A 24,470-nucleotide genomic window follows, 5' to 3' on the forward strand; every position below is an offset into this window, starting at 1 on the left:
GCCCAGCGCTCCCGGCTCCCGAGCCTTCCCCAGGTGACCGGTCTCCGCCACCACAGGGCGGCCCTCCTGGGCGCTTCTCGGCCCCCTCGGGGCTGGCAGGCAGTGACGAGTGTGGTCGTCACGTCTCTGGCAGGCGGAGGAGGGTTCCGGAAGTGGTGGAGACACTGCGGGAGAGAGACAAGGCTGCAGCCAGACACCTGGGCAGGAACGTGCCGGGCTTCTGGGGACCGAGACAGGAGCTGGGCTCCACCCGGGCGGCCTGGCCCGGCCATCTGCCGGAGGCCAGGGCGAGACTCACCAGTCCACCAGCTGGGCACCGATGAGGTCGTGCACGTGGTAGGCGAGGCCAAGGCGCACCGCGGCGGGCGCCCGCCGGCCCAGGAGCTCCGAGAGGAGCAGCTCCCGGTACTTGGCCTTCCGGACCATGCCCAGGACCGCCTGGCGCCCTGCAGGGAGTGGCGCACAGAGGGGAAAGTGAGGCCTGGAGGGGCAAGGAGCCACACTCCAGGGGGCTTCGGGGGGGGGGGGCCCTGGGAAACGCAATACCTTTGACAAAATATTTAATGAACCTCCCGGCTCCTGGCACAGCTAACCACCAGCTCCCGGCATCGCGGACGGTGAGGACGCCAGCGTTCACCAGCTGCCTAGGTGGGAAGCCAGAGATGGGCCTTGGCTGCGAAAACCCTCTTTCCTCCCTGCCCAGGAACGTTCCAGAAACACAGCGGCCTCATGAGGGCCTGGACAACAGACGTGTGCTGGCGTGGGGCTCTGCGCCCATCCCCAGCCTCCCCGCCCGCTCCCCACTCCTCGCGGTCCTGTCGCTTCTGCTGCGCCAACACAGCTTCCCTTCTCGGAAGCCTGCCTTGGCCACAGGCCCCGACACACACATGTTCAGTCCCACCCCAGGGGAGACAGAGATGTTTCCTTCGGTGCTCCTAGCACTGCCAATACACAGCGTGCCAAGGCGCCTCCCACATCCTGCTGGAAAGTTTATAAAATGTTTTCACATATTCCAGGAATCACAGAGGAGGATGCCTGAGCCAGATGCAGCCCCCCTGCAAAGCCATTCCTATTCCCGTGGTTGTTTTGACTGGCTCGAAGCTGATGGACCACAGGCCTTCACAGCCACCGGGCCTCGCTGTGCATTCGAAGAGCCAGCCAGATGCCCTGCACGCTAATCCAGAGCTCTCCCCAAGACCCCAGGTGAAACAAGCCTTCCTCCCTGGGGGCAGGAACACTGAATTGGGTCATTTTACACAGAAAAGAATCAGCCCGTTGGCAGGTTCACCAGGAGGCAAAGGCCAAGGCTGCCTGGCACTGGAGCGAGGCAGGGAGATGCCAGATGCCTGGTGTTGGGTCCCAAATCTCACGTAATCTCTGGGTCCCTGAAGCCAAAGGTCTGTGTCATTTGGTCCTGCTGGAAGCTAAGGTCCCCACAGGCCGGAAGCACCGAATCCAGAAACTTCTGCACTGCCCCAGCATACGTGCGGCCATCGCAGGCCTTGAGGACCTAGAGACAGAGACAGCAGGGGTGGGAGCCAACCCCGGCCCCGCCGATCACCAGTCCCAGGGCATTTCTTTGACTGGCTTCCCCCGTTCTTTGCAGGTCTAGCCACCTTCTTTCTCCCTCCTACAACTGCTGACCAGAGCCCGGTCCCTCTCTGGGAGATGTGGGGGGCGTGGGAAGTGTCTTTGCGTTCTTCTCTCCACTCTCCCGCTCCCCGGCCCGCCCCCTTGCCCCGTGTCATACGCACTCTGGTCCTGTAGTCCTCGGTGAAGAGAATGCCATGCGCGTCCAGGTCGAAGCCGAGCTGGATGACTCTGATCTCCCCCTGCTCCTGAAGCTCCTTCTGTCTCCAGAGATGTGATAGAAAGAAGCGAGTCAGGGCAAAAGCTCTCTGAGGCCCTGGGCATCTGGGGGCAGGGAGATATTACCGGTCAGCACTGGGGAGTTTTGCTCTAAAGAGAAGACCGGGGGCTGGAGTGGTAGCACAGCAGGTAGGGCGTTTGCCTTGCATGCGGCTGACCCAAGTTCAATTCCCAGCATCCCATATGGGTGCCCCGAGCACCACCAGGAGTAATTCCTGAGTGCAGAGCCAGGAGTAACCCCTGTGCATTGCCAGGTGTGACCCAAAAAAGAAAAAAAAAAAAGAGAGAAGACCGTGGGACGAGAAACAGGTGGCTCATCACCAAGTCGTGTGCGGATCCTCTCTCTCTCTCTCTCTCTCTCTCTCTCTCTCTCTCTCTCTCTCTTTCATTCACTTGTCTCCTCAGTTTGTCTGTACAACAGTCAGAACATGCTCCCTCAGATCAATACTCAGGTGACACAGACTCTGGCCCGGTCCTCAGGGAATGAGCAGTCTGGATTTTGGGTGTGGGAAGGTGGAGAAGCACATGATGTGCTTTTATTTTAATATTAAAATTTTAAATTTTAATATTTTAATAGCCGAAGGGCTATTAAAATAAGGGCTGATGCTGACAATAGAAATGAAGAACAGGAAGGACTGGTCTTCAGTGGGCAGGGGTGAGGGGCTGTTAGGAAGGGAACAGTAGAACAGTGCGGGAGGGGAAAGTGCCTGCAACAGAGGCAGGCTGGGGTGCGCGGGGGAGCTGAGGGTATTGGTGGGGGGCAGTGGGCACTGATGAAGGGATGGGGTTGGAACAATGTGAGCCTGGAACTCAATCAGAAATATCTTTGCAACTTTGTAATTCACAGTGATTCAGTTTTTTTTTAATTTAAATAAATAAACTATATACAATAGCCAAAATATGGAGACACCCCAAATGCCTATGAACCGATAAATAGATCAAGAAACTATGGTACATATACACAATGGAACACTACGCAGCCTTAAGAAAAGATAAACATGCAATTTGCTGCAACATGGATGGATTTGAGAGAGTATCATGTTGGGTGAAATCAGCCAGAGGGAGAGGAACAAACTCACAATGATCCCTCTCATAATTGGGATATAAAGAAACTTCATAGGAGAGTATCAAATGCCAATGGCAATAGAAACGAAGAGCAGGAGAACTGGTCTTCAGTAGGAACCTTGGTACTGAGGCAGGGGTGGGAGAGGAAAGTCAGGGAAGGGAATTCTCGGCAATGGGGGAGGGGGAAGAGCCTGCCACGGGGTGGAGGCAGGGGGCACTGGTGAAGGGATCAGTGTTGGAATAATATCTGCCTGAAACTCAAACAAAAAGGGAAACCAGGTGCTGAAGGGACAGTACAGCAGGTAGGGCATTTGACTTGCATGCAACCGGTCAGGGTTCAATCCCGGCACCCCCTGTGGTCCCTGAGCCCACCAGGAGTAATTCCTAAGTACAGAGCCAGGACTAACCCTGAACATTGCCGGGTGTGGCACAAAAACAAAAGAAAAAGACACAACCAGAAGCAGGGAGAGAGCTTGAGTGGTAAAACATGTGTCCAGCATGTGTGAGACACTGAGTGTGACAAAAGTCTTGACACCACATGACACTCTCAGCACTGCCAGTGGTGGCCCAACCCCCACAGCATCAACGCCGAGCCACCTGGTCCAGCACAACTGGAAATCAATACTACTACATAAACTTAATCAGTTAAATTAAACCAGGACTTGTTCCTAGGAATACAACAAAAACCAACACATTTGCTAAAAATTAATTAAAATGCTGGAGAAGCTACAGTACTAAAAACTAAATACTAAAGAGCTCACAAGACAATAAAGAACTGCAAGACAAGCAGTATCTTAGTGAAAACCAGAAGTCACATATATAAGTAGGGAAGTAGAGGGCATTTGCTAACTTAATCACAGCTGCCTGGTGCACTTGGCACACGGCCAAGTCAAATAACTGGGCAGAGAGGAAACAAGATTCAAAACCGACAAACAATAGAAACAGATCCAAAACATGTGAATACGGGAACTGTCAAAAAAGAGTCTCTCTCTCTCTCTCCCCCTCCCCCCATCCTAAATAAAAGTATTTCATATCAAAATAAATAAAAACCTAGGTAAGAGGGATCAGAGACACGGGACAGCAGGAAGAGTGCTTGTCGTACACATTGTTCAGTCCCTGGCACCACATATGGTCCTCTCTTGGCAAGCCAAGAGTGATCCCTGAGCACAGAGCCAGGAGTAAGCCCTGAGCACTTACAGGTGGCCATAAGCAGCCCCAGGACCCCCTGAGCACTGTTCAGTGAGAGGCCACCCCAAATTAAACAGTATTAGGACAATAACTGAATAGGGCATGGTTTCCTCAAATACACATGATTTAGCAAAACTGCACACACAAAACACAAGCAAGCCTCAGTATGCTTCAAACTAACAATATCATATTGTATATGATATCTGATACATCGTACTGACATCAAATTGTGTGTAATGTCTGATATTGTACTGACATCGTATTGTCAGTATTTGATATCATACTGACATTGCACTGTGTGATGTCTGATATCTTACTGACATCGTATTATGTGTAATCTCTGGTCACAGGATCATTTATGCCAGAAATCAACTGCTACAAAGTAATAGGAGAGGGGCCGGAGCGATAGCACAGCGAGCAGGGCATTTGCCTTGCACACGGCCAACCCAGGTTCGACTCCCAGCATCCCATATGGTTCCCTGAGCACCGCCAGGAGTAATTCCTGAGTGTATGAGCCAGGAGTAACCCCTGTGCATCACCAGGTGTGACCCAGAAAGAAAAAAAAAAGTAATAGGAGATATTTGAACCAAATGAAATGATAGTGAAAACTTCGGATATATACATTAATACTGACATGAAAGTATGAAAATAGAAAAAAAAAGAAGGGGCTGGAGCGATAGTACAGTGGTAGGACATTTGCCTTGCACAAGGCCAAACCCAGATTCAATCCCTTGCATCCCATACACCACCAGGAGTAACCCCTGAGCATTGCTGAGTCTGACACAAAAATTAAAAAAAAAAAAATTAAAAGTAAATAAAATAAGCCATCGGTGAGATAGAAAAATAAACACCAATGTAAAGACTACTATAGATTCTTAAGTAAGCTTGATGCCAACAAATTTGATAAATCAAGAGCAGAGGCTCCAAAATTTATTTGGTTTTCTGCCCACTTTTCAGAAGAAATTAATGAATAATCCTCCTGAAATCTACCTTTAAAACAAAAACAAATTTTTTGGATCACACCCGGCGATACTCAGGGGTTACTCCTGGCTCTGCACTCAGGACTCACTCCTGGAGGTGCTCAGGGGACTATATGGGATGCCAGAGATCAAATTCTGGCCCCTGAAATCTTCTATACAAGAATAACAGAATCTTGGGGCTGGAGAGATAGCACAGCGGGTAGGGCGTTTGCCTTGCACGCGGCCGACCTGGGTTCAAATCCCAGCATCCCATATGGTCCCCTGAGCATGGCCAGGGGTAATTCCTGAGTGCAAAGCCAGGAGTAACCCCTGTGCATCGCCGGGTGTGACCCAAAAAGCAAAAAAAAAAAAAAAAAAAAAGAATAACAGAATCAGGGCTGGAGAGATAGCATAGCGAGTAAGGCATTTGCCTTGTACGTGGCTGAAACAGCTCTGATCCCCAGCATCCCATATGGTCCCCCGAGCACTGATAGGAGTGATTCCTGAGCTCAGAGCCAAGAGTAACCCCTGAGCATTACTGGGTGTGGCCCAGACAACAATATAACAAACCCATGTCTAAGAGAATAAACAGAAAGCACCCCAAGACATAGTGTCACCCACTCTAGGAAACAATGATTTAGAGGAAATTGACAAACTTCTAGAAAATAAAATTTATTTCACTAGACTGCACAAAATTTTATTCACAAAATGGAAATCCATGAAAACAAACCCAGTCATGTGTAACTGAGAGCATATAAATTACTCATCTAATGAAACAAAATCCATGTAGTAATAATGTACAGAATGTTTTTATATCAAATTCAAAAGTAGATAAAACTAAGTTATTTTTATAGGTAAACACAGAGATGGTATAAAGAAAACCAAGTGAGTGTTAACCAGCTAAGACCACAGTTACTGAAGAATATAAGGCATTTCAACCAAGGAGTGATGGATGGGAGATGCTGGCAATGCTCCACAGACCAATTTCAGTGGTTAAAACAACTTATCAGTAAATTACCGATAAAGAGATTTGCTGAGTATTAACCCTAAGTGTTTCAGGCTTCATCAGTGAATTGTCCCTTTTCCTCCTCTTGCAAGTATTCTTAATTCCCTGAATTTATCTTTAACCTTTCCTTTGTGTATTATACCTCATTGTCACAGTTCTCCAAGTCAATCTTTGTTACTTATAAGCCACAACTTCTGGTAATTCTGGATTTTGTATTTGTAGCGAATTACTTGTTTTTCTATTCCCCCCACAGCCTTTTCATATTTTACTATGGAGCAATGTTCTTTGCTTAAACACAGAAAAACCTTACCGCTATGCTCCTAATATTTGGGAGTTGATTGACTTTGAAATATCTACTCCTGGGCATCTTTCATAATTACTTGACCCAGGCTTCGGTTGCTGTAGTTCCTAATACCCCAAAAGGGAGGTCCCGGCATGGGACTGGGATGGACTGGGGGCAAGTGGCGAAGCTACCCAGGCATCAAAATGGGACAGTCCAGAAAGCATAAATGGATGGTCTTGAGGCAAGATGTTAAGACTTAGGAGACAGGAACCCTGTGGGGAAAGACAAACTAAACTGACCTGAGGACTTAGTCTGGGATTTATGGTAAGCCTTGCTTGCTCTCAGAGCCCAGAAAACTAAGTTTTGGGATCTTTATCTCTTACTGTGTTTATCCAAACTACTGCTGGAGCAACAGCACAGCGGGTAGGGCGTTTGCCTTGCACGTGGCTGACCCAGGTTCGATTCCTCCGTCCCTCTTGGAGAGCCTGGCAAGCTACTGAGAGTATCCTGCCCGCATGGCTACCCATGGCATATTCGATATGCCAAAACCAGTAACAAGTCTCACAATGGAGATGTTACTGGTGCCCACTTGAGCAATCAATGAACAACGGGATGATGGTGCTACACTGCTACTGAAAGTATTGGTAAGAAGTAGAACTGTTTGACTGTTTGATATATATTACTAGAGGGAAAGAAAAAAGCAATATAGATATCCCTGGGAGACAGAGCTCCCAGGGTGTGAGTTTATCTCCTCCAGAGATTCCCTCTGCCAGAATGTTTTACGAAACTGTAAATGACACGGACATGCAGTCCAACAGCTGTAATGCCCTCAGATGTCCTGTAAGTATGCTAGCATTAAATGGGCCATTTTCACCATCAGCCTGTGGTCCCCATCTCTCTGTCTCTCCGCTGGGGAGCTCTGGGGAAGATGGGAGGCGGCTCTTGGCCACCAAACACACACGTCATTGCAGCACCCACACATTATTTTGAGAACTCACAGAGATTATCATAAATTATTGCCTGAAAGAATACAAGGGTTGAGGCATTTGCTTTACATGCAGTTGACCAGGTTCGATCACATGGTGCTCAAGCACGCTGGGAGTTACCCCGAAGCAGAAAGCCAAGAGTGAACCCCAGCACCAATCGGTGTGACCCCCCCCCCAAATAAAATAAGCAATCAGTAACTGCTAATAATAATTAATTCTCTGGACGGTGCTTTATAAATAGTTTAAATTGTGTGTGCAGTATATATAGTTTTGGGGGTCAGGGTTTGGGCCACACCTGGCAATGCTTAAGAGTTACTCCTGGTTCTGTACTCAGGAATTACTCTTAGTGCTTTGGACACTATCTGGGATGCTGGAAATCAAATCTGGGCTGGCTTCATGCAAGGTAAAATGCCCTACCTGTTGTACTATCGCTCCAGTCCCCGCAGTTTATATATATATACATATATGTGTGTATATATGTATATATACACATATATATATATTTTTTTTCTGACCAACACTCAGTGGTATTCAGACTCCTATCTCTGCGCTAGGGATCACTTCTGGTAGGTTCAGGGGACCATATGGGTTGCCAATGATCAAACTCTGGTCAGCCACATGCAAGGGAAGGGAAGTGGCTTACCCACTGTACTATCTCTTCAGCCACTGCAACTTATATTTCCTTAAGAGGGTTTTTCTTTTAAATTTAGGCTAACATCACAATATTGAAAACAGTAAATACTCTAGAATGAGTGGTTTCATTTGACTTGATTCCAAGGAACGGGAACTGGGGCTGAGGCAACAGCACAGTGGCTAAGGCACTTGCCTGCATGTGGCCAACCTGAACTCAACCCCAGCACCGCTTATGGCCCAAAACAAAAAAACGAAAGAACCAGAAGTGGCTAAACCTCAAGTCATAGAGAACAAAACTAGCAGTGGGCAGCTCTAAATTCTATACGGCCCCATCCCCTCAGCACTGCCAAGTGTGGAAGTGTGGCTCCTATTTATTTTTTTTTGGTGGGGGGGCCGGCACTCAGCAGTGCTCAAGGCTTACTCCTGGCTCTGCACTCAGAGATCACTCCTGGCAGCACTCAGAGGACCAACCATAAGGGATCCAGTGGCGGGTAGAAAGCAGATCGGCCTTGGGCAAGCCCTGTCTGCTCTCTGGTCCATTTCCTGTTTTTTTTGTTTTGTTTTGTTTTGTTTTAAACAAAGTCACATCTGACTCTATTCTTTATGACGCTGGAGTTAATCTCCATCTTCTTTTTATTCCTTCGTTTATTCTTCACATCCAGGGTCAAGGGTCACTTCCAGTGGTACTGGGGGACCATGTAGTATGGTGTTTGCAAAGCATGCACTCCAGCACTCTCCCTGGTTCCTGGGTCTCACATTTTAAAGCACATGAAGTCACTTGGGGGCAGTCATTAAAGAATATAGATTCCCACGTTCTACCACAAAGATCTTAAGTTACTAGCACTAAGTGAGTCCCAGGACCAATAAACAGCCTAAAGACTGCTGACACAGGTAGAATTCCGGATACGCTTTGAGAAACAACAGCCTTAAATGCTGAGGTCTCCCAGCACTGTGAGTTTGACCCTATTGTTCACTGTAGTCCCAGTTTTTAACCTCACTGTGGAAGGCCTCTCACCACAAACACACACACACACACACACACACAATTGCACATTCAACGCATGTGACAATACACATTTAATTACATCATTCATTTTCTTCCATTCATTTTTTCCAGTTTCTTTTCGATGTGTGAAACCTTGAAAATTACTCTACTTGCGCCTCCTGCTGATCTCATCCATTCACTGACGGGATCATCCATTGCTTGTCTCCAGGACTTCTGACTCTGTATCACCAGCCCACTTTCTCTTTTTTCTTTTTTTTTTTTAACTTTTTTTTTTTCAATTTTATTGAATCACCATGAGATAGTTACAAGCTTTCATGTTTGGGTTACAATCACACAATGATCAAACACCCATCCCTTCACCAGTGCACATTCCCCATCACCAATATTTTGGGTATACCCCCCCTTTCCCACGCTCCCCCTGCCTCCATGGCAGACAATATTCCCCATACTCTCTCTCTACTTTGGGGCATTATAGCTTACAACACAGACACTGAGAGGTCATCATGTTTGGTCCATTATCTACTTTTGGCACACATCTCCCATCCCGACTGATTCCTCCAGCCATCATTTTCTTAGTAATCGCTTCTCTATTCCATCTGCCTTCTCCCCTCCGCTCGTGAAGCAGGCTTCCAGATATGGACCAGCCCACTTTCTCAATCCTCAGACCCAACACTCTACTACAGTTAGTTGCCTCTGGATGTGCCACAAGCACCTCCAGCTCTAAGTACACACAATCAAACACAAGTAAACAGGGGCTGGAGAGATAGCACAGCGGGTAGGGCGTTTGCCTTGCATGCGGCCAACCCGGGTTCAAATCCCAGCATCCCATATGGTCCCCTGAGCACGGCCAGGGGTAATTCCTGAGTGCAGAGCCAGAAGTAACCCCTGTGCATCGCCAGGTGTGACCCAAAAAGCAAAAAAAAAAAAAAAAAAAACCCACAAGTAAACACCCGGCTGGGCAGCTCAGTGTGCCTCTGCTATGTGCCCTCCACTTGGCTGTCACCAGGGAAATCCGGCTGTCCTGTTCTCTTCTCTCCACACACTAGCCCTGGCCCCGTGTCACCCTCCCTACACTATTGCCCGAATTTAGGCTTTGCCCTTTTTCAGCGGCCGGACCTCGCGACTGATCTGCCCGCCCACCCTGCGAAACCCGTTGGCCTCTGCACCATGTTCGAGGGCCCATCGCCTTCGGCACAGGCGGAAGCAACATTGCTGCACGACGCCTGCCAAACGCTGTCCTGCCCGCTGCCTGCCTGTCTGCCTACCCGTCCTGCCAGCTTCTAGGGCCAGACAATGACGGTGTCCCCCACGACTTCGCTCTTTCACCTCCAGGATCCGAGAGCCTTTCTACTAGCCGAAGGTCTCTTACAGGGTTGTTAGCATTCTCCTTGGCACCGCAGTGCCCGGTCCAGCGAGAGCTAAGTGAGAGTGCGGGGATGGGCCGGGGGGGACAAGCGCCCACCGGGCGGGGCACCGGCTTCCGTTGCTGGCTCGCTCGCACGCCCCTCACCAGCTGCCGGTCGGCGACGGTCCGGTCGGGCAGGAGGCTGTACACCTGGCTCCGCAGCACGATGGGCGGCAGCGCATCCTCGAACAGGCCCCGGGGAAACAGCTGCATCAGCTCCGCCACGGCCGCGCGCGCCGACCCTGCGCCGAGACAGCCGGTTACCGGCGGGAACGTGGCGGGGGGCGCGAGCTCGCCCGCGGCCGCGGCGCTTACCTGACTCGGCCCTCAGAGGATCTGCCTCGACGTGCCCCGGTCCCCGCCGCCTCTTCAGTCCAAAGGCGTCCGGGACCAGACTCGGCCTCTTTCGGCTCATGTCCCGGGATTCTCGGGGCCGGCAGACAGACGGGTCCGAGAGCGCGCGCGTCTTCCGGCGCACGGCAGTGACGTCACGGCGCCGCCCCGCCGCTCCCGAGGCCGGCTGGAAGGGGAGGTGCCACCGTGGCGCCAGCACCCCTGCCGCCCGGCCGGCTCACGCGTCTACCGCTGATTGGCGTCCCCGGGAGGCCTGGGTGCCGAGCCGGCCCGCCGACCGCTTTGCCGTCAGTTCCTGGTGTCGGGCGCCCCCCCGCCGTCGCCGGATGATCGCGTCATCGGCAGAAAATTCCTTGTTGCATCCCTCCAGCCCCTCTGCCCCGCCTGCCGTGACATCATAGCGCCGCGAAGGTGGAAGTCGTGGTTGGCGGGCTTGAAGGTATAATCCGATCCTTGGTCTGGGGCCCAAGCTTCCTTCCTAACCTCGGCGCGTTTGGAGGATCGGAGGCTTCCAGGTCAAGAGGAAAGGTGGAAGGTGCCCCTGCTTGTGGTTCTGTTCTGATTTAATGGGCTGGGTCGGCTTGTTTCAAAGCTGGCGTCTGGTCATCCGTAAACTTGCTTAGGCTTGACAAGCGCCACCACCGCCCTTCCCTAGGATACCTCTGTGAAAGAGCAACGTCCTCACCCCCCTCCTCCTTCCCTCTCCTCCCCCCAGGACCCATGGAGCCCAGAGGGACCAAGAGAGGAGCTGACACCATAGACATAAATGTTGCAGAGCCTCCCAGCAAACACCTCCACCCAGCACCCTCGCTACCCACAGACCCTGCCCTCTATACTGGACCCTTCCCTTTCTACCGGCGTCCCTCTGAGCTGGGCTGCTTCTCCCTGGATGCACAGCGCCAGTATCACGGAGATGCCCGAGCTCTGCGCTACTACTGTCCACCCCCGACCAACAGCCAAGGCCCCAACTTTGACCTCAGAGATGGATACCCCGATCGGTACCAGCCTCGGGATGAGGAGATCCAAGAGCGGCTGGACCACCTGCTACACTGGCTCTTGGAGCACCGCAGCCAGCTGGAGGGGTGAGCAGAGCACCGGCACCGAGTTCAGTCCTGCAAGGAACCTGGGGGGGTGCTTTGAGGGAGTCACCTGAATTGATAAATGTATCAGGTTTCAGCCTCCAACGTTTCCCTCTTAGGGGTCCAGGCTGGCTTTCGGGGGCCATCGTGACCTGGCGAGGGCACCTGACAAAGCTGTTGACAACCCCGTATGAGCGACAGGAGGGCTGGCAGCTGGCAGCCTCCCGGTTCCAGGGGACTCTGTACCTGAGTGAGGTGGAAACCCCAACCGCTAAGGCGCAGAGACTTGCCCGGCCCGCCCACCTCCGCGAGCTTATGTACATGGGGTATAAGTTTGAGCAGTATATGTGTGCAGGTAAGAGCTGTCCCATGCCATCACCCCATCCCAGCTCCCCAGAGCCAGAGCCCCAACCCCTGCTGGGGCCTCTCTCTTTGTGCAGACAAACCGGGCAGCTGTCCAGACCCCTCGGGGGAGGTGAACACCAATGTGGCCTTCTGCTCCGTGCTCCGCAGCCGCCTCGGAAACCACCCTCTGCTCTTCTCAGGGGAGGTGGACTGCATAGACCCTCAGGCCCCGTCCCCACAGCCCCCTACCTGCTACGTGGAGCTCAAGACCTCCAAGGAGATGCACAGCCTTGGCCAATGGAGAAGCTTCTACAGGTTCAGAACGGGAATGGGCGTGGCGAGGGCATAGAATTGACAGCTGTGGACACTTGGGGGAAGAGGATACGACAGGAGGGTGAAGGCTGTGGGGGAGGGGGTCCGTGGGGCCCACTGACACCATGTTTCTCCCGACAGACACAAGCTCCTGAAATGGTGGGCCCAGTCCTTCCTCCCTGGAGTCCCGAATGTCGTGGCTGGCTTCCGAAACCCAGAGGGTCTCGTCTGTTCCCTCAAGACCTTTCCTACCATGCAGATGTTTGAGTACGTCAGGGTAAGGCAGCCGTGCCCGTTCCCAGCAGCACCAACACCTGCCCCGCCCAGCCCCACATCACGGCCTCGGGTCCTGTGACCAGGACCGTGGTCCAGGTGCCCTTCTCCCCGCCTTGTCCTCAGTTTCATCTTCCCCCTCGTCCCCTGTCCCCTCCAGAATGACCGCGATGGCTGGAACCCCTCCGTGTGCATGAACTTCTGTGCCGCCTTCCTTACCTTTGCCCAGAACACCGTGGTCGAGGATGACCCCAGGTGAGACCCTCAGCTCTATCTGACCCCTCCAGTCTGCCCCCCAAAGTTCAGCCTCCAGCCCTCAACTCTTTCCGTCTGCCTCCCCTCCCCCTGCCAGGCTTGTCCATCTCTTCTCCTGGGAGCCCGGTGGCCCGGTCACAGTGTCTGAACATCGAGATGCGCCTCATGCCTTCCTGCCCACGTGGTATGTGGAGGCCATGACCCAGGGCCTCCCGTCGCCCACCAAGACCCCCTCCCCAGAGGACTAATGCTCCTGTTTCTGGGCGCTGATAAAAGTGTATTTCTAGCTGGTTCTCCCTGCTGTCTGCGGAGCTGATGCATCACTGTCCCACCTCACACAGGCACACGTGGTTTGCTGTTTTATTGCACTTTCACACAGATCAGTCACTGAGTGTAGAGGCTGGCGGCAAAGACAATGTCCCTCCGCAGCAGGGTGGCGGCTGTCTCCATCTTTGCCCCGAGCACAGGCTCCCCTACAAGGCGGGCTGCCCCCCGTAAGGAACGACACATCTCCGCCAGGCGCTGGATACAGCGGACCACCAGGCCCTCGGGGGTCCCAGAGAGACTGGCCAGCTCGGAGAAGGGCTGTGGGAGCAGCAGGGTAGGAACTGAATGTGGTCGTCCGGGGCAGCGTCTCCCCGAACCCCCCCAATCCCAGGTGGTACTCACCATGCCTCGGGCCCACTCGTACACAACCTCGACGAGCCCAAAATTCAGCTCGCCCACAAACTCCTCCACCGTCTGGTTCAGGCCACAGGCCACCTGGACCTCCCCGATCCGCTTGGCCACGGCCCGGACGCGTTCCACCCCCTGCAGGCGAGAGGGCGGCTGCGGCTGTCTTCCTGCACCCCGAGGCCAGATGGAGGAAGAAGCCAATCTTCGGGGGCAGTAGGGCCCGTGGGGGTGCCACTGGGGATATACGGTTGGGGCTGAGCACGAGCAGCTGGGGGAGGGATGGGGTGACCTCACCTGTTTGAGGGTGCTTGGGAGCTGATCCCCAGGGTCCCCGGGGCTCTGGCAGACCAGCCCGGAGAGCAGGGCCGCGATCTCCTCTGGCCGCAGGGCGCTCAGCGCGTTGTCGAACATGAGCTCCGTGAGGAGCAGCTCGTGGCTGCTCATGGCACAGGCCACCCGCCCCGCCAGCTTCACGGTGCCCGCCTCATCCACATAGCCCAGGGTCTGGAGCACCTGAAGGGAAGATGGCGGAGGTGGGTGCCTCCTGGCCTCCCCTCCCCGGCCTCCCCCCCGCTTCGACCCCCCACCCCTGCCTCACCTCTACTCGCTGGTGGTACTCGGGGAGCAGCAGCAGCGACTGGTCGGACAGCAGGAAGCGCAGCCGCTCCATCTCCTTCTGAATCTGCATCCGCTCCCGCAGCTTCAGGTACTGCGGAGAGCCAGGGCAGGGGCCCCCTCAGCCTCCCGCCCGGGACAGCGGGGACTCGCGCCATCAGCTCGGGGCTGGCCTCCGGGTGCCTACCTGGGCTGGGAAGCGGGGACTGTGCACGCACTGAGCCCCCCGGATCAGCTCCTCCAGCTTCCGGGCCCGGAGCCCCCCCTCGACCACTGACACATCCTTGAGCTGCAGGTCATTGACAGGGTCGAGGGTAGGGGGTCCGGCGGGGTGGGCCTGGGCCAGGCGCAGCAGCTCCTGCACGGCCGTGGTCACGGCCGCTAAGGGAGGATCCTTCCTGAGGAAGGGGCACGGCTTAGGACCTAGGGCAGAGGCTTCTCTTCAGCAGGAGACCCCTGAAGCCGAGAGGCCTTCCCTCCCCACCCCGCCCACCCCCCCAAGGCCCTCCCTAGGATCTGACTTGAATTTCGGTTGCTGCCTCCTGCTGAAGTCCTCCAGGATCTTGTCCCCATTCACCCGGAGAACCTTGGTGGTGATGGCCGCCACGTCTGCCGGCTGGAGCTTGGCCACAGTGTGGTCGCACGGCCCTAGGGGCAGGGGCGCGCTGGGGTGAGGCCTCTGTGGGCCCAGGCGCCTCAGCTGTGCCGAGAGGAGACCGGGTGTCTGCCCACGCTCACCTTCGGGCAGGAACAGCTTGAATCCCACCAGGTCCTCCGGATAGGGCACCTCGGGGGTGGCCTGCCCCCCTTCCTGGGGATCCCCAGCCGGGGGCTTCTCACACAAGACCAGGGTTGTGAAGATGCGGCTGCTCGAGTTCGAAGAGACCTAGGGGGAGTGTGGAGGCGAGGCCAGGGCGGCGTGACGCGTGGCCCTCGAAGGCAGAGGCCAGGGGGCTGCGAGGCCGCTCACAGGGCTGAGCACATGCTTTGCGTGCAGGAGGCCTGGGTTCCATCCCGGCACTAACTGGTCCTCTGAGCACCATCCAGAGCGACCCCAAGCATAGAGACACCGAGTACAGCCAAACCACACGAGAGAGTAGAGACCAGATCCCCACTCTGAGGCAGGTACCGTGGAAGAGGCTGGATTGGGAACCACGTCAAGAGTCAGACTGGAAGGGCAGGGAGGTGGGCAGGAAGGGGCAGAGGTGGGGAAGAGAGGGCAGTGGTAGGCTGGAGTGACAGTACAGTGGAGAGGGCATCTGCCTCACATGCAGCCAATCGGGTTCAATCCCCAGCACCCCATATGGTCCCCCCCGCCCAAGCACCGCCAGAAGTAATTCCTGAGCATCGCTGGGCCTGGCCCCCAAACAAAAAACAACCCAATAAAAAGGAGGGCAGGAGGGAAACTAGCGCCGCTGACTGCAGCCTGCCCCCAGCCCCCACGCCCCCCTCTCCCACCCTTTGGGGTCCAGGTTCCCCTGGCCCTTACCTGCAGGATCACACCCAAGGCATTGCGATGCTCCTGATTCTTCACCACTACCACCCTTCCTGCTGAGAGCGATTTCAGCCCATTCACAGACTCGATGATGTGCCGCTGAGGGGAGAAGGGGACCGCGTCAGCGGGACGTGGCCCCAAATCCAGGAGCACCCAGCACAGAGCGCTGCTGCCTCCCGCCCTGCTGCACACACACTCACCTGGATCAGGTGCCGCGTGTCCGTCAGCTCCTCTCCCCAGCTGTAATACTCAGGCAGGTCGGCCAGCTGGCCGGTCACGTCAGGTTCCTCCAGGGCCCCCAACCGCTTGGTCAGTTCGGCCAGGGCCTGTTCATGGGCCTGAGAAAAGCAGGGGACTGGAGCTGGAGCAGGCGCAGTCTACCCCAGCCCCCACCACCGCCCCGCTGGCCTCTAGGATGTCCCCCCTCTCCTCGGCTGGGCGGACTGTCCTGACCGCCTCACCTTGCTGTCCTTTCGGGAGGGAAACTCGGAAAAGCTCCTCTTCATCATGTCCTCCACCCTCAGGGCATCCACGCGCAGCAAGTTGAGGATCATGGTGTAGGTGAGGCGGAACTGGGACTGCAGCTGGGATGGCTTCCCCTGGGCCGGGTCAGAGAAGTGAGTGGGCCCAGAGGGGACCCCACCCGGCCCTCCAGGTCTAAGCGTCTCCCCAGTAAAGGAGCCAACCTCAACCAACATTGGAGAATCCCACCCAGCTGTAAATTCACGGTGGGGGAAAGACCAGAGACGCAATCTAGCCTCTGCCATGAATCTGCTCGGACCCACTCCACTGCTCCCAAGCCAGAGCAAAGGGGGAGGGGGGCAGGAGGGAAGGAAGGAAGCAGGAAGCAGGTCCCTGGAGCTGGGCTGACTCGGGGGGACGGTCTCACCATCATCATGCGGTGTAAGTCAGCCATCTCGGGCACGCGGCCCTTGCAGAGCAGGATGACGGTGCCCGTGGGGTCCAGGCCCCTCCGGCCCGCCCGGCCCGCCATCTGCACGTACTCCCCGGGGAGCAGGTCCCGGAAGGTGGAGCCATCGTGCTTGCGCATGGAGTCAAACACCACCGTTCGTGCTGGCATGTTTACGCCCATGGCAAAGGTCTCTGTGGCAAACAAGACCTGGGACAGGAGAAGGGAGGATCAGCAGAGGGGCTGCCGCAGAGTTCCAGGCCCCGCCCAGCTCCCTGGACCTTGCAGTGGAGGCCAAGTTTCCATATGATCTGCAGACTGCCTCCGATCAGTCTTCTTACTTTGCTTACTGCGCTATTTCTTTCCTTTCACCCCTCAGTCCCCACCTTTACTCAACCCAATGCATGATGTAGCTTTTACCTATATATGTTCTTATAGAACGTATCCTTGTGTGTGAGACTAACGTACCATTCACAGCAGTTATGGACCTTATTACTTTTCTTTTTTGGGTCACACCCAGCGATGCTCAGGGGTTACTCCTGGTTTTGCACTCAGGAATTACTCCTGGCAGTGCTTGGGGGACCATATGGGATGCCGGGGATCGAACCCGGGTCGGCCACGTGCAAGGCAAACGCCCTCCCCGCTGTGCTATCGCTCCAGCCCCTGGACCTTGTTACTTTTAAAGTTTCTTCTACTCCTGTTTGCAACATCTGTCCCTCTTCCTGTCTATTCCACCACCTCCAGCCGCTGCAGGATGCTGAGCATCCCCTGCATTTACCTCTCCTGACAAAGGGTACCATGGTACCACCACAGCTACCACACAGAGCCAAAGGGATCCACAGAGAAACAGATGTTCCCTCATGGATCAAGGGAAAGAATTTCTCTGTGGCATGTGGCCAGGAATAGAACTTACGATCAAAGTATGTGTTCCACTTTTCCCTCTGGCTTAAAGAGTGCCAGATGGGCTGGAGTCCCTGAGGTTTCTAGAACCTGACCGAATCCTTTGTCTCTGGCAACACGGGGCATAAACTTGACCAGTCTCGCAGTCACACAATCCTACTTCGTATTATTTCCATTTGTAGTTTTCCAATAACTAATGACTTTTCATGTGTGTGTCAGCTCTTTTGAATTTCTCTTTTTTTGTTTTGGTTTTTCATGTTGGGGCGACACCCAGCAGCACTCAGAGGCTGCTCCTGGCAGGATTCAGGGATGGAGCCAGGGCTCCAACGTGCAGAGCACAGTGCTCTTGCTCTCTGGGTCACCTCCCTGGCCCTGGGCTTCTCCTCTAAATACTGCCTGTCCCTAGGCTGCATCGCCCCAGTGTTGGGCTGAGAAACCTAAATTCAGGAAGAGTAAGGAATTTGCCCGCGGTCCCACAGGGTGAAGTGGCGGTCTGCACCCAGAACCCATGTCCCCACCGGTCCTGCCTCAACTCCCGCCGGTCAACAGGCTGTGGCCCAGAGGCTCCCCTGAGCAGGCGCACCTTGACCAGGCCGCGGCTGAAGAGCATCTCCACGATCTCCTTGAGGATGGGCAGGATGCCGCTGTGGTGCACGCCCAGGCCGCGGTGCAGGAGCTCAGACATGTGCAGGACCTGTGGGGACCCCAGAGCTCCGGGTCAGGGACGGGACTGGGGAGCACATGGTCCCCTGCCCGTCCCCGCTCCCCCGCCACCTGGGGCAGCTGGCGGTCAGAGCCGCGGAGGCGCGCGAGGCAGCGCTGCAGGAAAAGGTGGATCTCGCTCTTCTCTGAGCCCGTGGTGAGATCCAGGGAGGTGAGGCCCGAGGCCTGTTCGTCGCAGCGGCCTCGGGAGAAGGTGAACACCACCACCGGCAGCTGCGCTCGGGTGCGGAGGGATGCCAGGAGGGACAGGTACACACCGCGGTCCTGGGGGAGGCACAGAGACGGTGGAAGTGGAGTCTCCCCGGGAGCTGCAGAGCAGGGTCGGGCCCACCAGAGCTCCAAGCTCCAGTCCCAGGCCCCGGGGACACAGGTTTCGAGAAGCAGGACTGACCTGGGCAGCGCCGCCCTGGTGGGTGGGCTGCTTGGCGCCAAAGGTCTGGGCGTGTTTGCTCATTCTCTCCTTCTTGGCCTCCACAGCGGCATAGTACCTGGGACAGAGGGAGGGACCCAAGTCACGGGCCACCCCGAGGGGCCACCCCCCTCCCCCGAGCCACGGTTTATCGTCCTGGGCTTCCTTACCCCTTCGTGTGGAAGGCGCCTCGGGAGTCCAGCAGCAGAAAGAGCTCACTCTGGGTCTTAGGGCTGTTCCCTGTGAAGAGAAAGTGCTCCAGGGGCACGGGGCGGGCCACTGTGCTGATCACATAGATCTGGCGACGTTTCAGTCGCCTGAGAGGAGAGAAGACCGTGGGATCAGGGGGTGGGGCACCCTGCTCTCTCGGCCCCAGCTTCCCCCGGCGCCCCTGAGTGCAAAGGGAAGGCTGTCGCCACCTTTCAGGCAAAGGTTGGCAGCCCGCGGCCACCCGGACCAGGCCCGTTCTTCCACCCCGAAGGCCTGACCCCGTCTGTGCTGTATTCGTCTTCACCTCCCGCCCCCAAGAAAGAAGGCCCCTTCAGCCAAGCGCCCCAGGACACAAGTCTTACCCAATCCAGTCAGCAAATTCAAGAGCGTTGGGGACAGTGGCGCTCAGGAGGATGATGGAGACGTGGTCGGGGAGCATTATGAGCACCTCTTCCCACACGACCCCACGCTGGGCACGGGAGGAAGACAAATCACAAGAAGCTCAGAGGGCGCTTTCCCGGTGCCCCTAACAATGCGCACAGGCCCGAGAGATAAGACAGCGAGTAGGGGTCTTCGGGCAGCCAACCTGGATTCAATCCTTGGCATCAGATATAGTCCCCCCATGCCACCAGGAGGAATTCCTGACAACAGAGTGAGGTGTTAACTCCTGCGCTCTGCCAGGTGTGGCCAAAAGCAAAACACACGGGGTCCACGTGGGGCACAGAAGGTGCTAAGTGCCACAGAAGATGTGTGCGAAAGGGGGGCTGCTGATGTCATGCCGTAGTCGGGGAGCCCGTACCTCAGCATCGTTGATGTAGTGAACCTCGTCAAAGATGACCCACTCCAGGTCCCGGATGACGTCCGAGCCACTGTACAGCATGGAGCTGAAGAGAAGGGGCCGCAGGCTGACTCCCCACTGGCCCCCGGCCCCACCCTCTCCTCGGCCCACACGCACTCCAGTGCGGCCCCAGCGTCCAGACCGGCCCCCTCGGGGCTCACCGGAGGATCTCAGTCGTCATGATGAGGCAGGAGGCCTCCGGGTGCAGCTGCACGTCTCCTGTGAGCAGCCCCACGTCCCCGAATGTGTTTCGGAAGTCTCGGAACTTCTGATTGCTCAGAGCCTTGATGGGGGACGTGTAGATGGTGCTGGGGAGAGGACAGGCAGGCAGCCAGCCCGGCCATCAGACGCATGCTCGTACCCTCACTCCCGCCCGATGTCCTCACAGAAGCAACCCACAGAGCTCAGACCACCCCCTTCTTCGCCCTAACTGCCCTCACGCCTTCATATATGAATGTTGGGCGTTCGCCTTTCACGTGGCCGACCCGAGTTTGATTCCTCCGCCCCTCTTGGAGAGCCCAGCAAGCTACCGAGAGTATCGAGCCCGCGTGGCAGAGCCTGGCAATACTACCCGTGCGTATTGGATATGCCAAAAACAGTAACAATAAGTCTCTCAATGAGAGACGTTACTGGTGCCCGCTCGAACAAATCGATGAGCAACGGGATGACAGTGATACAGTGATAACATATAACCTCTAGGAACAGAACAGCAGAAAAATTCTGGGCCTGGCCCTTTCCTAAACTCACAGTCATTCTAAACGCACATCCATCCAAGGGCTGAGTCGGGGAGTGGGGGGTGGGGGGGCGGGCAGAGAGACCTGCAAAGAGTGAAGGGGCTGGGCGCGGGGGTGCCAAGGGACTGTACCGAGTCATGTGTTTCTGGGCAAGGGCAATGGCATATTCTGCTACAACTGTCTTCCCAGCGGACGTGTGCGCTGCAACAAAGACAGAATCGTGCCGCTCCAAGTGCAGGATGGCCTGTTTCTGAAACACATCCGGCTCAAAGGCCCACTGCGGGAGAGAGAAGGCAAAGAGGGCTGAAGAAGGCGCTCTCCCCCACCCCACCCCCGGCTCCCAAGGTGCACAGGGCAGCGGGGCGAAGACTAACGTGAGGCGAGGCTGGGATTCAGCACCAACACTGACCGGCCTGGAGACATCTGGCCTGGGGGGCGGGGGGCGCAGGGGAGATGGGAGCGAGAGGGGTTCGCGGAAGGGGGGGATACATGGGCACGGCCACACTACCTGGAAGGCGGGCTGGGGAATGAGGCGGTAGAAATCCCCCACAGGGGAGGTGACATCCACAGGAATGGCCCACTGCTCCTGGGGTTGGGGTTTAGGGGGTTCCGGAGGAGATGCCACTGTGGAAGCCTCCTGGAAAGGGATGGGGAGGGAGCGCCAAGTTACAGCCAGAGAGCCCTGGCACCGCCGCTTTGCCAAGACCGTCCAGACTCCCCTCGGACTTGGCAGACCAGCCTCCCCCTGACCACCCACAACCACCCACCTTCAACACGAGGTCCTCTAAGCTGCTGGCTCGGGCCAGGGGGGCACTAGGGGGAGAGGCTGATTCCACGGCCCCTCTGGGACCTCCTGGCTGCCCCTCGGTCTCAGTCTCATCCTCATTGCCCCCACCCAAGTCCAGGGGTTCCAGCAAACGGCTGAGGCTGAGCAGCCCGGGAGCTGGAGGCGGGTGATCTGAAGAGTAAGGCGGAAAGGGGGAGCAGTTATGTCCGACGCTCTCTGGAGCTGACAGGCCCGACGCCCTGCCTCAAAACTAAAACTCACCCTTTGGCGCAAAATCCACGCCTTTCTTGAAGCCGGGGGGGACAGTCAGGAGATCTGCGGAGGCGCAGGAGAGTGTCAGGACTACTGCACACCGCTGCACAGGTTGAATGTGACATACACTGTAGACTAGGAGCCCGTTCACAGCCCGGACGTGGGAGGGACAGGGGGCTGGGCCGCACTCCACAGTGCTCAGGGTGGTTACAGGGATTTGAAGCAGGGTCATGGCCACTGCAGGTACCCAAGGTGCTCTCTCTCTGACCCCAGCGCAGACATTTTGTTAATTTTTATTTAGTCATCACAGATGATAAACGTATTCACAATTGGGTTGCAGGCATACAATGTCTCAACATCAATCTGTTGGCCAGTGTCCACTTCCCTCCACCAACTGCCCCCTCCCCAACCCATTCCCGTGTCCCTCCCACCCACCACCCGGCCTCTACGAGAAGCCCTTTTTAAGTGACTTTTGGCACTGTACTTTACAGCACTATTATCGACAGAATTCCAAGTATAACACTTCACCTCCTTTCGGCATCCCCTCCTCCTCCCTTTCATCTATCTTCCCTCCATTTTGGTAGAGGCGACCCCCACCGCACATGCTTCCTACTAAAGGCCAGTTCTCATGTCCTTTGCTTCTATCACCTGTTGGCATCTGTTATTCTCCCCCAGTTTTTCTTTACACCCCACATGAGAGGGATCACTGTGTTGCCGGTCTCTCTCCTCTGACTAACTTCACTCATTTTAAGTGGCATATTTACAGTGACAATTTGACAACACGACACAGCAAAGGTTGTCAGAGATGGGCTCCCTCATTTCTTAGCGCCCAAGGTCATGGAAGGGCAGCAACCCAGGGAAGGCCCGGGGCCCTCTTCCTCACGGCCCAGACTTAGCAGCCTGGCTCCCTAAGGATCCACCCGGGCAGCACCTGACCTTTCTCAAAGTCTATCTCTTCCTCAGCCTCCTCCCGCGTGCTCAGATCCGTTATGGTGGGCTCATCCATTCCACCTGGGGAAGGGTTGGACAAGAAGGGAAGCAAGATGTGAGAGTGATGTGGGATGAATGGGAAACTCTTTCTGGAAAACTGAGGGTACCCCCCCACCACCACCACCATCCCATTTCCACAAGCATCACCTGGCCAGAAAGGGTACTGTGTGGGGTTTCCCCACAGCGACTGCGAGGTGGGTCCTGGGGGCCGGCGAAGAGACAAGGAGGTGGTAGCTGACAGGTTGGTATTCTCCAGCAGAACCTGCAACAGGAGATCAGGGCCCCAGTAAAGCTGAGTTTGTCTCTGACAACCCTCCTCACAATTCTATGTCCCTAGTGGCCTCCTAACCTCTGACCTCTTTGTAACCTAGTATCTGGCCTGTGGTGGGATGTCTTTGGGCCTGTAGATCGGAGGGGACTGGGGCCCCCAAGGAGACCAGGAGAGACCAGGGATCCATCTTCCTCTGCCATTTTCTGGAGAGAAAGAAAGCAACATCAGGTCTTCTTCTCCCTCTGTTCCAGCTTCCTTCAGAGACATTCCCACTCTTAGTCCGGGACTAAGACCCCCTCAGCCCCCTCACCGGGCCGCATGCTCCACTCCATGCAGAGGTAGCCAGGCTGGAGACGACAGGAACAACTGCTCTGCTTCCTGCTGCAGATCTGGGGCGCAGGGAGGGAGGCCATGGGGAAGCTGCAACCAGGGCAAATGAGCCACGGTGTTAGGTAAGGAAAGGGAGCCAGACCAGGCAAGGGCGAAGGAAGGAGGCGAAGGAGAGAGGCAGTCATGCTTCCACCCGAGGGCAGCTGTCCAGCACTGGTGCTGAAGCAATGTCCTCCGAAAGTTATCCAGCGTTACTCAACTGCCTGAGAGGCTGGAGAGTAATACAGATTTCTGGTCTCGGAGTTGCTGGGGTTGAACCTGGCCATTTGTATTTTAAAGAACTCCATGACAGGGGCTGGAGTGATAGCACAGCAGGTAGGGTGTTTGCCTTGCACCCGGCCAACCCGGGTTCAATTCCCAGCATCCCATATGGTCCCCTGAGCACTGCCAGGGGTAATTCCTGAATGCAGAGCCAGGAGTGATCCCTGTACATCGCCGGGTGTGACCCCCCCCCCAAAAAAAAAGAACTCTATGACAAGTCTTGAGACACAGGGCTGGAGCGACAGCACTGCGTTAGCACTTGCATGCGGCCGACCCGGGTTCGGCCATACATCCCATATGATCCCCCAAGCACCACCAGGAGTAATTCCTGAGTGCAAGAGGCAGGAGTAACCCCTGTGCATCGCTGGGTGTGACCCAAAAAAGCAAAAAACAAAAAAACAAAAACAAAAAAAACAAGTCTTGAGACACACTGAAACTTGAAAATCACCAGTTTTAAGAAAAAGGATCCCAGACCTAGGGCCTCAAAGATGAGCGTCTCCAGTGCCCTGCGCCCAGAGACAGAACGGGACCCCACCCCTCAGAGAAAAGGCACATCAGGAGTGCGGCTCTCCGGGCCAGGTGTGCCCAGCGCCCGCCCGGGCATCACATCACATCACGCGAGACCCCGAGAGTGAGGAAGGTGAAGCGGGGGTTAGGTGTCCAGGAGATGCGCGTCCAAAAGGCACTCACGGTGCTCTCCGGAGCGCCGGGCACATTCAGCAGCTCCCAGTGCCCCGTGCAGCCTATTTCCACGGCCCGAAGGGGCAAGTCCAGGGGATCTGGGGGCGGGAGCACTGCGGGGAAAGGTCAACAGGTCAGTGTCCAGGGTCATTCCCCGTCCAGTCCCTGGGCCTATCACCGCCCCCTCACCGAGCCGCTCTGTCTCCATCATCCCGAAGCCCAGGGCTGCCGACGCCGCCGCGCAGACCGGAAGTGCCGCTCGGAGCCTGCCGCTATCCCCGCCCCGCAACGGGCGGAACTGGAAGCGACTT

General features: G+C 55.8%; 3 protein-coding genes across 13 annotated transcripts; 1 reads left to right on the forward strand and 2 right to left on the reverse strand.

Moving 5' to 3' along the window:
• Positions 1–25: 25 nt before the first annotated feature.
• STK19 (serine/threonine kinase 19) lies at positions 26–10,944 on the reverse strand. 6 transcript variants are annotated; one of them, XM_004621302.2, is made up of 7 exons: positions 10,716–10,944; positions 10,506–10,642; positions 1,755–1,850; positions 1,371–1,510; positions 547–644; positions 299–446; positions 26–164 (listed from the first exon to the last, which is right to left on the reverse strand). In XM_004621302.2, exons 1-7 carry the CDS (start codon positions 10,813–10,815, stop codon positions 119–121), a joined length of 765 nt encoding a protein of 254 aa, XP_004621359.1. In that variant the 5' UTR covers positions 10,816–10,944; the 3' UTR covers positions 26–118. The 6 variants fall into 6 exon arrangements, 5 of the variants coding, with proteins under 5 accessions (XP_004621359.1, XP_054985082.1, XP_054985085.1 ...); XM_055129107.1 differs by having other exon boundaries at positions 1,755–1,914; positions 10,261–10,642; XM_055129110.1 differs by lacking the exon at positions 1,371–1,510 and having other exon boundaries at positions 547–640.
• Positions 10,945–10,947: 3 nt separating this feature from the next.
• On the forward strand, positions 10,948–13,349 carry DXO (decapping exoribonuclease). Of its 4 annotated transcripts, none has more exons than XM_055129103.1 (7): positions 10,948–11,289; positions 11,470–11,836; positions 11,953–12,188; positions 12,274–12,493; positions 12,632–12,767; positions 12,924–13,018; positions 13,116–13,348. In XM_055129103.1, the coding sequence occupies exons 2-7, from the start codon at positions 11,475–11,477 to the stop codon at positions 13,264–13,266; spliced, it is 1,200 nt and encodes a 399-aa protein (XP_054985078.1). In that variant the 5' UTR covers positions 10,948–11,289; positions 11,470–11,474; the 3' UTR covers positions 13,267–13,348. The 4 variants fall into 4 exon arrangements, with proteins under 4 accessions (XP_054985078.1, XP_054985079.1, XP_054985080.1 ...); XM_055129104.1 differs by having other exon boundaries at positions 10,948–11,269; XM_055129105.1 differs by having other exon boundaries at positions 10,948–11,193.
• A 12-nt stretch (positions 13,350–13,361) lies between these two features.
• Positions 13,362–24,439, reverse strand: SKIC2 (SKI2 subunit of superkiller complex). 3 transcript variants are annotated; one of them, XM_004621300.2, is made up of 28 exons: positions 24,349–24,439; positions 24,169–24,272; positions 23,138–23,247; positions 22,913–23,030; positions 22,704–22,818; positions 22,503–22,577; positions 21,576–21,629; positions 21,295–21,485; positions 21,036–21,164; positions 20,659–20,804; positions 19,955–20,101; positions 19,755–19,839; positions 19,318–19,424; positions 18,916–19,062; positions 18,728–18,824; positions 18,388–18,600; positions 18,197–18,307; positions 16,693–16,923; positions 16,265–16,402; positions 16,004–16,141; positions 15,798–15,902; positions 15,047–15,194; positions 14,830–14,956; positions 14,496–14,706; positions 14,292–14,402; positions 13,988–14,206; positions 13,688–13,828; positions 13,362–13,603 (listed from the first exon to the last, which is right to left on the reverse strand). In XM_004621300.2, the coding sequence occupies exons 1-28, from the start codon at positions 24,368–24,370 to the stop codon at positions 13,403–13,405; spliced, it is 3,741 nt and encodes a 1,246-aa protein (XP_004621357.1). In that variant the 5' UTR covers positions 24,371–24,439; the 3' UTR covers positions 13,362–13,402. The 3 variants fall into 3 exon arrangements, with proteins under 3 accessions (XP_004621357.1, XP_054985075.1, XP_054985076.1); XM_055129100.1 differs by lacking the exon at positions 24,169–24,272 and having other exon boundaries at positions 24,349–24,435; XM_055129101.1 differs by lacking the exons at positions 23,138–23,247; positions 24,169–24,272; positions 24,349–24,439 and having other exon boundaries at positions 22,906–23,030.
• Positions 24,440–24,470: the final 31 nt, after the last annotated feature.

Source organism: Sorex araneus, chromosome 2, assembly GCF_027595985.1.
Source record: "Sorex araneus isolate mSorAra2 chromosome 2, mSorAra2.pri, whole genome shotgun sequence".
In the NCBI taxonomy this organism is placed as follows: domain Eukaryota; kingdom Metazoa; phylum Chordata; class Mammalia; order Eulipotyphla; family Soricidae; genus Sorex; species Sorex araneus.